General features: G+C 44.8%; 1 protein-coding gene across 1 annotated transcript in view; it reads left to right on the top strand.

The window, feature by feature from the left end:
• LOC105691022 (zinc finger protein 668) overlaps positions 1–11399 on the top strand; it is a 36358-nt gene extending 24959 nt beyond the window's left edge. Inside the window, 1 exon segment of the mRNA XM_012409254.3 lies at positions 11044–11399. Within this exon segment, the coding sequence (XP_012264677.2) occupies positions 11044–11312 (269 nt within the window). The 3' untranslated portion in view covers positions 11313–11399.
• Positions 11400–12084: the final 685 nt, after the last annotated feature.

Genomic DNA, 12084 nt, shown 5'->3' with positions numbered 1-12084 from the left:
TTTTTTTCCGACCTGATAATCAAGAATGTGCCTCATGTATTTCGATGCGCTATAAATCCGAATGTAAAGATTATTACAAATTTTTGAATAAATTGCAAAAAACCGCCAAAAATAGCTAAAAAATCGCAGAATAAATGCAATTATATAATAACGACGAAAAAATTTTGTCAATCTAATCGGATCTATACCGACTTCGGATTTTGATTCAGCGTATCGAAGATCGTGAGAAAAATACTTGATCTAGACTGCGATTTTTTTTTTTTTCATTTGCAAAATTGTAATTTTTGACGATTTTTCAGCTATATTTTTTGCGGTTTTTTTCAACGCACTCCAATTTCGGAGGCTTGACGAGCTGGACAATCCCCATATATTCTCAGATTCAGCGAATCGAAATACATAAGAAATATACTCGATTCAGGTAGAAAAAAATTTCTTCTCTCTCGCAAACTGCATTTTTTTTGGCCATTTTTAGCCATTTTTTTTTTTTTTTTGCAATCTGCTCAAAATTTTGGGGCCGTATGGGCCAAACCGAGTACAAACAATTCGGATTCAGCGCATCGAAATACATAACCCTAGGCGGTATATAGGTCTTATAGTCGAACGTAAAAACCATTTTTTGTTCTTTTTTTTATTTTCGTGACGTTGAAATTGCGGTTAAAATTTCTTTCCAAATTTTCCTAGCTAATCGTTTTCGCTAATTTCCGACGAATCTTGAACTCGTCATTATTATCGTTCGGAATAAAGAAATATCCTCCTACCGCCGAATCTCATCAAATATCGCCTCATCTACGCTCCACGCGGTTCGTCGCGACAAAAATTTATGTACAATATCTACCTTCAAAAAATTTCCGAAAGCGATCCGCTTACACGCACGCGACTTACACCGCATAACGCGAAAATCTCTTCCTCTTTGAACTTCCACTCGATACGTTCCCATCCCCCCCCCCCCCCCCCCTCCCCCCTGCCCCCCTGATCACCCTGATCGCCTTCTCCTCCGCCGACTCCTGGCCGCCGCGACCCGCTCGCCCTTTCATCTCCTCGCTCACCGTAACTCCGTCGCACTTTTCCGCCTGTATACATATATATATATATATATATATATATATGTATCGCTCTTTCGAACGGCAGGTTCTCATTTGTCAACATATCGGGGCGCTCCCGTATATCCCTTGGCGTGTGTGTCCCTCAACACCCCGCGGTGTCGTACTCGAAAATATCGCACTCACTCACTCACACACACGCAACGGTGTGTACCGTAACACGACTACGCAACGCCGTTCCCTCGCATCGGCTATAATAATATCTGTTATTAGATATGCAAATTCATATTCGTTGTACGGCACGTATACGTTATAGGTACATACCTACGACATCGCGACACATCGCGTCATCGCTTCCGAACGCCCGGTGGTAACGCGCGTCGCTATCGCCCATTTACGAATATACCCATATACCGCGATATATATACATACATATATATATGTATATATGTATATGTATAATACACTCGGCGTATGTGCACTCTGCACCCGCACGCCATACGGAATGATTAAATTTCCCGGATAATATCGACGCGCGGGGCGCGTCCCACCCGCATATCCCCCTTCCCCTCGTTTCCCTCCTCCCCCTCCCCCTTCCCCCGCCCCCCTTCGTAGCGCGTTCCCGGGGGTTGAAATTAACTGCACCCCGTCCGCGGAAACAACCGCGGTTGATGAGGATATACACCCGTGACGTACGCCGTATACGCGTGATACCCACGCCCTCGCCGAGAGACGCGATCCGCTCTTTCGCATTATTTCTTCTCCGATTCGGCGTCGCTTTCGACGAGATAATTTGGCTACCAGTTTACCGCGTTCGAGGGACTGATATAATTGCGAGCAGCAGACGACGCGAGGCGAGGCTGCGATTGGTCCGATTCTGTGACTCGAGGCTACGCTCGTTCCACCTGGCGATTTCTAACTCGTCTCCCGCACGATTTGGAGGGAAAAAATCGAGACGCGAGTTTCGGGAGAAGCGTCGCGCGGTGAGGGAGAGTTTTGCGAACGGTCGTCGGATTCGGACGGAACGCGAGCGCCGTTATTTCGACTTCCGAAGGTCCCGACGTACACTGTCGGCGATAAAGGTTAACTTGTTTCTTTGTTGTTTTTTTTTTCCTTTTTTTTTCTGCGTCGCGGAAACGCAACTTCACCGGGAAAATCCGGCGAAGAGACTCGTCCGCTAAGCGAGTCCGAAAGCGACGCAACCTTGTGATCCAAGATTTCCAAGTCCAAAATTTGACGCGCGATTCTTCGTACAGGTTGAGTCGATTAAAATTCGGAAAATAGAAGATCCTTCTTCTTCTTCTTCTTATTATTATTATTATTATTGTTAGAAGCCTTCTTATCTATTCTAAACGGACCAAGAGTCGCGCGAAGAATGGAATAGGTAAAACCGGAACCAAAAGTATCCACCTAATCGGGGTGCGTTCGCAAACTGACCAGGTCAAGGTGGCGAAAGGGAGGGGGGGGCAAAGTCGAACTACGTGATTCAGATATAATGAAAACGGTGTACAGCACTGTAGAAAAAAAGATGGCTTATCTGGTGCCTCGTGTACGGAAAGATTGAAAAAAAAAAAACACTACGTACCATCAAGAGGGGGAGGGGGGGTCAAGGCGAAGGCGAAGTATCAGGCTACACGAAGGGAAGAAAGGTCAAAAGGTCATAATGGAGACACGTAGCCAAAGAAACGCTTTCTTACCGTATTATACACGTTAATTTACTCTTACTTTGACTAAGATTATTTCTTTATTCTTATTTCTATATATGTTTTTTATCTTTATCAATCTTTAAATCGAATGAATGATCTCTCTCTTTCTCTCTCTCTCTTAATGTTAGTGCTTATTGTTAGTTTTGAGGTGTGCTGCCGTTGCGCTTCGGACTTCTTACATTTTTTTTTTTTTTCTTTTAATTTTCTTCAAATTTCAATTTCTTCAATTTTTTCTCGTTTTCTCTCGAATTCTTTCTTATTTTTTCTGTTTCCATTTCAGTTTAGTTTAGTTTTAGTCTTATTTTACGTTTTCTTCATTTTGTTTTCATAGGTCAAGTCAGTGTACAATTGAGTTATGTGAACATATATCTACAGCCCTTGGGGAGTTCGCTCCAGGGCTGACAATGAATAAATCTGCATTTCTCTCTCTCTCTCTCTCTCTATTTCCGTTCCCTGAGTTCGGAGATGGGGTCACCCCGTACAGATACGGCGATTTCATCAGCGATCGGGAGTAAATAAATCAGAAGATTGAGGGGAGAGCGAACGTCGATCTCGAGGATATGGGCGATTATAATTGTAAACGATACCAGGAGGAGAAGGAGGCGGCGGCGGCGGCGGCTCCGCACTTGTGTCGGTAATTCGCTTCCCGCTTCCCGGTTCCAGCGAGTCGGCGAGCCACCGCCCCCCCCCCCCCCCCCCCCCCCCTAATTTAGTCGGTAAGGGGATCAGGCCGGGCCACGGAAATGGGAATCCGATTTGTCACGATTCCTAATGCGATCGGCGCTGTAATAATTCAATAGCCGGTCCGAGGAACTCCGATCGCTTATTATTATCAGGCGAGGATCTCCCCGACGGCCGTTGTCGACGTCGACGTCGACGTCGTCGCGTCGCTAACGGAGAATCATCGCTCTTCATCCCTCGAGGCGGAATGGAAGCACTAAGGAGCTAACCGACTTACGGTTAGCCGTCGGCTCCGGTTTCAGCCTTCGCATGTCATACGATCGTCGCACGTGCGCCGAACCACTTTGGTCGATCTTAACTCGTTACGCGTCAACCGAAGTCGAGACTCCTCGTCGGTATCGCGAGAGCGCCGAACTAATAGATACGTACGTCCGAAAATAATGGCGTCGCGGCGACGCGACTTGTGCCGGAAACTGAAACGGGCGGATCAGACGAAAGGAAATAAAGTTTTTCGGAAGTTTCGACGCAATTTTGACCTTCGAAGCGAAGCGAAGCTCCACGTTCGATGACCTCGATGATCGGAGAGATGAGGTATCATAGTGTAGTTTCTTGTACAGAATTTTCAAAGTGGTCAAAATCGTTATTTGGATGACATTGACGAACAGAGTCGATGTCAATTTTCAAAGTGGTCAAAAACAATCGCACGTCATTTCGATAACATTGGCGATGAAAATCGATGTCAATTTTCAAAGCAGCCAAAAACAATTGCACGTGATTTCGATGACATTGGCGATCAGAGTCGATGTCAATTTTCAAAGTGGTCAAAAACGTCATTTGGATGACATTGACGATCAGAGTCGATGTCAATTTTCAAAGTGGTCAAAAACGTCATTTGGATGACATTGACGAATAGAGTCAATGTCAATTTTCAAACTGGTCAAAAACAATCGCACGTCATTTCGATAACATTGGCGATGAAAATCGATGTCAATTTTCAAAGCAGCCAAAAACAATTGCACGTGATTTCGATGACATTGGCGATCAGAGTCGATGTCAATTTTCAAAGTGGTCAAAAACGTCATTTGGATGACATTGACGATCAGAGTCGATGTCAATTTTCAAAGTGGTCAAAAACGTCATTTGGATGACATTGACGAATAGAGTCAATGTCAATTTTCAAACTGGTCAAAAACAATCGCACGTCATTTCGATAACATTGGCGATGAAAATCGATGTCAATTTTCAAAGCAGCCAAAAACAATTGCACGTGATTTCGATGACATTGGCGATCAGAGTCGATGTCAATTTTCAAAGTGGTCAAAAACGTCATTTGGATGACATTGACGATCAGAGTCGATGTCAATTTTCAAAGTGGTCAAAAACGTCATTTGGATGACATTGACGAATAGAGTCAATGTCAATTTTCAAACTGGTCAAAAACAATCGCACGTCATTTCGATAACATTGGCGATGAAAATCGATGTCAATTTTCAAAGCAGCCAAAAACAATTGCACGTGATTTCGATGACATTGGCGATCAGAGTCGATGTCAATTTTCAAAGTGGTCAAAAACGTCATTTGGATGACATTGACGATCAGAGTCAATTGATTTTTTTTTCAATATTTCTTTTCGTTGTCCAGAAATGAGTTTTCGAGTTGAATATTACAAAGATTTCGAGAATTTTCGAGTCGATAATTCGGTTCCTTTTGTTCGGCGTTTTTCAAAACATCAATTATCCGATGAACGTAGCATCGGCGGCCATCTTATACCAATCTACTCGTTCAAAACATGGCCGCTGCTCGCCTGACGCCACGAAAACCCGAAAACCGGCATTATCGCAAAAAAGCTTATCTCGTCGGATCGATTTCGGTATCGTTTCCCGCGCTCCTTTTTTTTTCTCAAAATCCCGCTAACCGATCGTCGTCGGCGCCGCGTTCGGCTCGTCGTCGCTCTTGTATACCACGTGCAAAAATTCGTACGACGAGACGATAACGACCTTCAAAAACGCATAGGACGAGGACGCTTGGCGCGTCGTTGACCAGAGTCGAGGTGCGAAGCGCGTTTCCCACGAGTCTTGTTCGACAACAAAAACAACGACCGGGCGATTTCATTCGGTGTCGAAGAGCAGACATACACAACAACCCGCACCTCCGGACTCCCGAGGCTCGCACGGGAGGAGCTCACCGCAAAACTCCCTGCAGGGTCGGCGTTCCGCTCGCCCCGAACATTCGAACTACACCGCATTTCGCGACGGTGTTTCAGCCGCCCCCTCCACCACTCCCTCCGTCGCGTCCCTCTGGTGCAACGCACACGCGTTTCGGGAGGAACAACAACGACGACAACAACGACGACGACAACGACAACAACAATTCCCCGAACAACCGCCTGTCGGCGATCTGGTGTCCGAGCGGCGAGGGAGAGCTGGTGTTTGAAAAAAACGGCGACGAAACACGTCGGAGCAACGTTGTTTTTCCTCCGAGTTCCTTTTCCCCGGTCGCTCTCTTTGTTCCCATCGCTGTGCTCGCGCGGGCTACGGATTTCGCTGGGCAGCGGGGCGGTCAGGAGCCGCTGGCGAAGGTGATTAATAAGGGGGGGGAGGGGGGGGGGGGGGCGTTAGGTGGTAATAATAATCCTCGGTCGGAACTCGGGATGTCGGGTGGAAAATCCGGGACGTTCGCCGTCGCGCGAAATACCGGCGAAGAGGAGGGAGGGCGTCCTAACCTCACCCCTGGGGTCGGACGTCGCGGGCAGCGCTTGAGGAGGGGCGGCAGGGGGGGTGGGGGGAAAGGGGAAAGGGGGGAAGGAGGTGCAGGTCGATGAAGACGAGCGAAAATCAATGCGCGCCTAACCCCGACGAGTCCGGCCTCTCTCCGCTACACATACTCTTCTTCTTTCTTTGCCCTACGGGAGGGCAAACGCCGGCCCCGGAAAAAACCCTTCGGATTCTAACGCCGTGTACACGCCTGCTCCGCTGCATTCGACGCGATATCCGGGTTCCCGGATATGTATCAATTTTTCCCCCGACATCCGGTCGAATGCCGTAGTTCGCACTCACCTTTATGGAGGAATAACGGAGAATGAAGAAAAAAAAAAAAATGAACCTCCGCTTAACCGTTCCGAACCGTCGAAAAATAATCATTTAATCCGTAAAAGCGGTATCGAGTCGAATCTCGCCTTGAATGTTTTTTTTACCGCTGCATCGGAGTTCGGTTTCGCGTTTCTCTCCATCTTTTTTTTTCTTTTTTTCTTCATTTGTTTTTGGCTTATCAATTTCCTCGAGGACGATATTTCGGCGTCGACGCGAGGTTCGAAAACTTCCGGGACCGACTGCAGCCGACAAAGTCGGTGAAATATTAAAAGCGATTTTTCGATACGCGTCTCGAAGTTCGACGCTTACAATTAGTTCGCATGACCGTTTCCTAACCTAACCTCACTTATCGTTGTCCGGCGGTCACGGTGACGACATGAAGTGAGAGACAAAGAGAGAGAGAGCGAGAGAGAAAATGAAACTTTATTACAATCCGATTGGCTGGTGTGTGACGATTCAAAATACATAATAACAATAACAATACTCCGGAGGAGACAGTTTCGAGTCGTTCCAACCGCGGAAGAGACCGAAAGACAAAGTAAAGACGGGAACCGGGAATTTCGTCCATCTCGTCTCTTTTTTTTTTTTTTTTTTTTCTTCGCTTTTTATTTTCCGCGGCGCGCGGCGAGCCACGCGGATCCCCTCAAAATGTCGCGGAGTAAGTACGTTACAATCTCGTTACCTCGATGAAACTTGCCCGGTTTACTTTTACCTCCTTGGAATAACTGACGCCGTTATACGGGGGTGGCGAAACTTTTTTCAGGGGAACGAAAGAAAAAAAAAAAAAAAAGTTAACGGTACGTACGTATACATGTATACCTATACATATATACATAGGTATATACGTATGTATACGTATACCAACACAAGGTCGAAGGTATACGACTTGTTGGAAAAGTGATCAAAGTGTACTTTTGGGTTTACTCGAGAAGCTGTAGACGCTGCGAGTTCCCGCGGGGCGGTGGGGGGGGGGGGGGGGGGGGGGGGGGGGGTGAGGGGGAAGCGAGGGAAGGAAACGGGGATCGAGTTCCCGAGGACCCTCAAGATTTCTCCAAGTTTAATATAGTTTTAGGGGTTTTTAGGGGTTATACGGGGCTACCGCCTCGGATCCAAGGGTGTAATGGCGTCTTAAACCCAAGGGGCGCCTCCTCGCTGTCGCCCCCCCCCCCCCCCTCCCTACTCCTTCTACTTCCCCCTATCCCCCATCCCCCGCCGCCGCTCCTGCGAAAACAGAGAGAGAGAGAGAGAGAGAGAGAGAGAGAGAGAGACGGAAAATGGCGGAAAAAGCGAGCATCGAAACGAGGAGTTGCGTCTGAAAAATTGAACCGCGAATCTCAACTTCGCCTCTAAATAAATGAACCTCTCTGACCACGGACTACTCGGCGCGTATGTGAACACAGAAGTGCATATCGGCTGCATTATGCAACACCTGCACTTCTACCTCGTGTATGTAACGTATACCTACGTACATATCAGCCGGTCGACGTCGCCGAGGTTGGGTTGGATTATAGGTTGGAAATAACCACGGAATTCTCGATAGCGCTCGTCAATTATTTCACGTCGGTTTTGTACGTTCGCGAGAAGAAACGGGGGACCACCCCCCGCCCCCTCGCCCCCCGGAAATTTGATTCGCGAATCAAACTGAGGGGTAAAAAGGGGGGCGAGTGGGGGGGGGGGGGGGATGCGGAGAATAATCTGGACGCTGTAGGCAATCGATGCGAACGCCTTGATTTTTACGGCCCCATAAATTTCGGGACGTGCTACCGCGCGGGTTGCGGGAGGTACACACCTTGGATACTTGCGATTTTTTTCCGAACGGAGTTATTATTATTATTATTATTATTATTATAGCGTACACATATATATATATATAAAAGAGAGTTTAGAAACGGCGAACGGTCATCGGGTTGTTCGAATCGGTCGAATCGGACTGTATCAAACCTCCTCTCGGCGAGAAAAAAAAAAAAAAATAATACAAAAATCCAGAGGTTCGCGGCATACATATATATATACATATATGTACGTACGTACCTATGTACAGGGACGAATTCCGCTGCGATTCCGTTCCGCGAGTTTCGTCGAACGACGCGAGTCGGATAAGAGAAGAGGAGGGAAGAGGAGGGAAGAGAAGAGGAGAGGGGAGAAGAGGGAGACGGTTATCGGGATTCGAGGCACGCCTGGGTCAAGATTTCGCCTCCCGAGCTTTCGGGTGGAATCTCAGCGTCGGCAACCTCCCCCCGAACGCCGGGGTTTTCCGCGCGCCGCCGAGTGGTTAGCTTCCTTTCCACCGCCCGGTCCTTCTCGCCCGCTCATTGGCCGGCGGGGGCGGCGCTCCATCCCCCGGTAACCATGGCGACGGGCGCCCCCCACCCCACCCCACCCTAACCCGGGGCTCCCCCCCCCCTCTCTCTCTCTCTTTTTTTCTCTCTCTCTCTCTCTCTCTGATTCTCTCGCGATCCTGCAGCTATGCGAACTATGCCCTGCCCGCCCTAAAGCAGAGGCGCTGTTTAATGGACTCCCTCCTCTCCTCCCTCGGTCCTCCGCGGACGCTGAGGGCAGAGAATTTCCCGCGGTGCGCGCGATACGGACGCGGTACCTCGACGGGGGCGGAGGTGAAAGGGCGGCGGGGGGAAGGGAGGGGGGGGGGGAATCCATAAACAACTCGTTAGCGGAGCCCTCAATCTCCACGGCGATCGCTTGAACGGGAGAGACTCGCGAGCCGGCCGACCGACCGATTTTTCCCAACCCCCCCCCTCCGGCAGTGAATCGGATCTCGTCGTACTATACATACATACATATATATGTATAAATGGCCCCGACTCGCGTCAACTGCATACACGGGGGTATTTTATATTTTTCTATTTTTTTTTTCTTGTTTTTTTTTTTTTTACTTTTATCGTTTGTTTACGGCGATACATGAATTGTGTATACCGTTATGAAAAATACGTACAAAGATAATGACAGCTAAGATTATTTGAGCGTCGATTTACGTGTATGTCGGAGGGCGTTACAAAACTCTACGTCTCATGACGTCAAATCGGTAAAGCGGAACACAATGTTCAACAAAACTTTACGCAAAGAAACTGGGAATTGAACTTTAACAAACGCAAATGAAGAATTAACAATAATAATGATAATTTTCTCAAAAAATTTGCACCGAAAGAGACGTAAGCGGTTCCGTGTCGGTTTCTCTCCTTATATATATTACATATCCACTGAATAATATTACCTATATATATATGTATATTATGTTTTTCAATAATTACGATCAGACGATCAGCGACCGATTGTATATATCGATATTCATGTGTACACGTAATCGCCGCGTTGTAAATATAATTATGCTTTTTTTTTTTTTTTTTTTTTTTTGTTTAGCGTTATCTATACGATCCGAGTAGATATATATACACGTGTAATAAATCGTTACGGAATTACGTTCGACGAGCGACATGCGATTGCAACGTGATTGACGTTCGATTCGTACAAATGTAATTGTTTTTTGGTCGTTTGGTGTTTAAAAACTGGGTTATTTGAATTTTTCACGAAATTACGTATCTAATTATCGTTGACATCGTGATCTGTAGACGATATTTTTTTATTTTACAATTAGTCATCATGAAACGGCGGCTTTTCGAATAGTTTAAGTTTTATATAACGCGTTGTTGATGCCGAAAGGACGTATCAAAAAAAAAAAAAATTCTCCAATCAATCGGAATACTAATAGAATTCATTAAATCTCTGGAAACAACGACAATAAATAATTTTTTTAGATATGCGCCCTTTTGACTTTGAGAAAAAAAATCAATTTTTCAAGGCAGAAGGGCGTATCGGTTTTCTTTTGATTATTATTGATCATACGACGCAAGAACAAGAAAACCCTAATTATTTCAAAAAAATATTCATTCGATGGAAAAAAAATAAATTTTGTATTTTACTCATATTCAAGTCGCATTAAATTTTTTTTTTTTTTTTCTTCATACGTCCTTTTGGCACTAATAACGCTATATAAAGGAACGCGGGGCAAATAGGTCACTCGATGAATCATGAGAAAAAAAAACTAAAAAAAATGTTCAATCTAAAATGTCGTTTGCGACGTCCTTCTAGATTATTTTAAAAAAACTTTCACGAAATTTTCGGGCTACCCCATTTTGCCCCGCGTTCCCCTATTTTCATCCGCACGCAGTTTCCAAAATGATTAAAAAATCGCTTCTATTTTTTTTTGGCTTCAATGAAAAATGAATTCTGATAATTTTTTTTGCTCACACCGCAGCTCGTTTCATTTGTTTATTTTTTTTTTTCTCATCATCAATAAATTCTAATTCCATTTTCCCACTCGAAGTTTTCTCTTGTTTTACATTTTTCTTTTAATTCGAACGAAAATAACGACGACTTTTTTTTCGGCGCTCGTCTAGAAGCAAACAATAGCAGACGGGTTGGAAAAATATATATATATCTACTCTCGTCCCATTCATCGTATAGGTGGGTGTTTCGACCGACGGCTGATCGTCGCCCTATTTCTGATTGCAGGTGAAAAACCGCACAAGTGTCAGGTGTGCGGCAAGGCATTCTCCCAGAGCAGCAACCTGATAACCCATTCGCGGAAGCACACGGGCTTCAAGCCGTTCGCCTGCGAACTCTGCGGAAGGGCGTTTCAGCGCAAGGTCGACCTCAGACGACACAGGGAGACGCAACACGCCGACCTAGGCGCCGCCGCTCACAGGCCCTCCGTAGTAGGGTCACTGCCCCAAAATGGACTAACCCCCTCCGCGAACACCGCTGCAGCGTTGATGCAGTAATTTCGAATAAGGGCTCCCACCACGAATTACGACTAACGTATTATATATATATATATATATATACATATACATATATACATACATACATTATACAAATATATACGTATACGTAAAATATACATGATATGGATTATTTATAGAGTGGACGAGTTTTCAATTTTAGTCTGTATAATAAAAAAAAAAAAAAACATTTGAAACAAACGAACGAACAAACAAAAACAACTAAAATTAAAAAAGACAAAAAAAACGAACAAACAAACAAACGCTAGCGAATAATATATCATTCCCAAAAATCGTATTATATATATATATATATAGTATATATTAAGGCGATGTTAATTTTGTCACCGATGAATTTTAAGTAAATAATATGCTATATATATACGATAAAATTTGAAGATAAAATAAAATAGAGTAAAATTAAAGAAAAAGAAAAAAAAAAAAAAACAATTTTCGAAACGACAAATCTGTATTAAATTATTCAACTATTATATATTTACGAAATTTTGGATTTCGAATAATTGGCGGATGCGAGGGAAAAAAGAAGAAAAAAATTTGAGGTAACGTGACACGTGAGACACTCGGATTTGTTATTCCCCGAAAAGTGAATGAAAAAATTGTTAGGATTTTTTTTTTTCAAAAATGCGACAACTTTTATTATAAAAAAAAAAAAAAAAAAAAATCTCGTCACCCTACGGTTCGGTAATTGAGAAATTTTTCTCCGACATTATTTCGTTATTACAGATGTTTTTAGTTTTGTTTGATTTTCGTT

The sequence above is a fragment of the Athalia rosae genome, chromosome 8 (genome assembly GCF_917208135.1).
Source record: "Athalia rosae chromosome 8, iyAthRosa1.1, whole genome shotgun sequence".
NCBI classification, from domain to species: Eukaryota; Metazoa; Arthropoda; class Insecta; order Hymenoptera; family Athaliidae; genus Athalia; species Athalia rosae.
The sequence above is the reverse complement of the archived record's forward strand: the minus strand, read 5'-3'. Positions and strand labels throughout refer to the sequence as shown.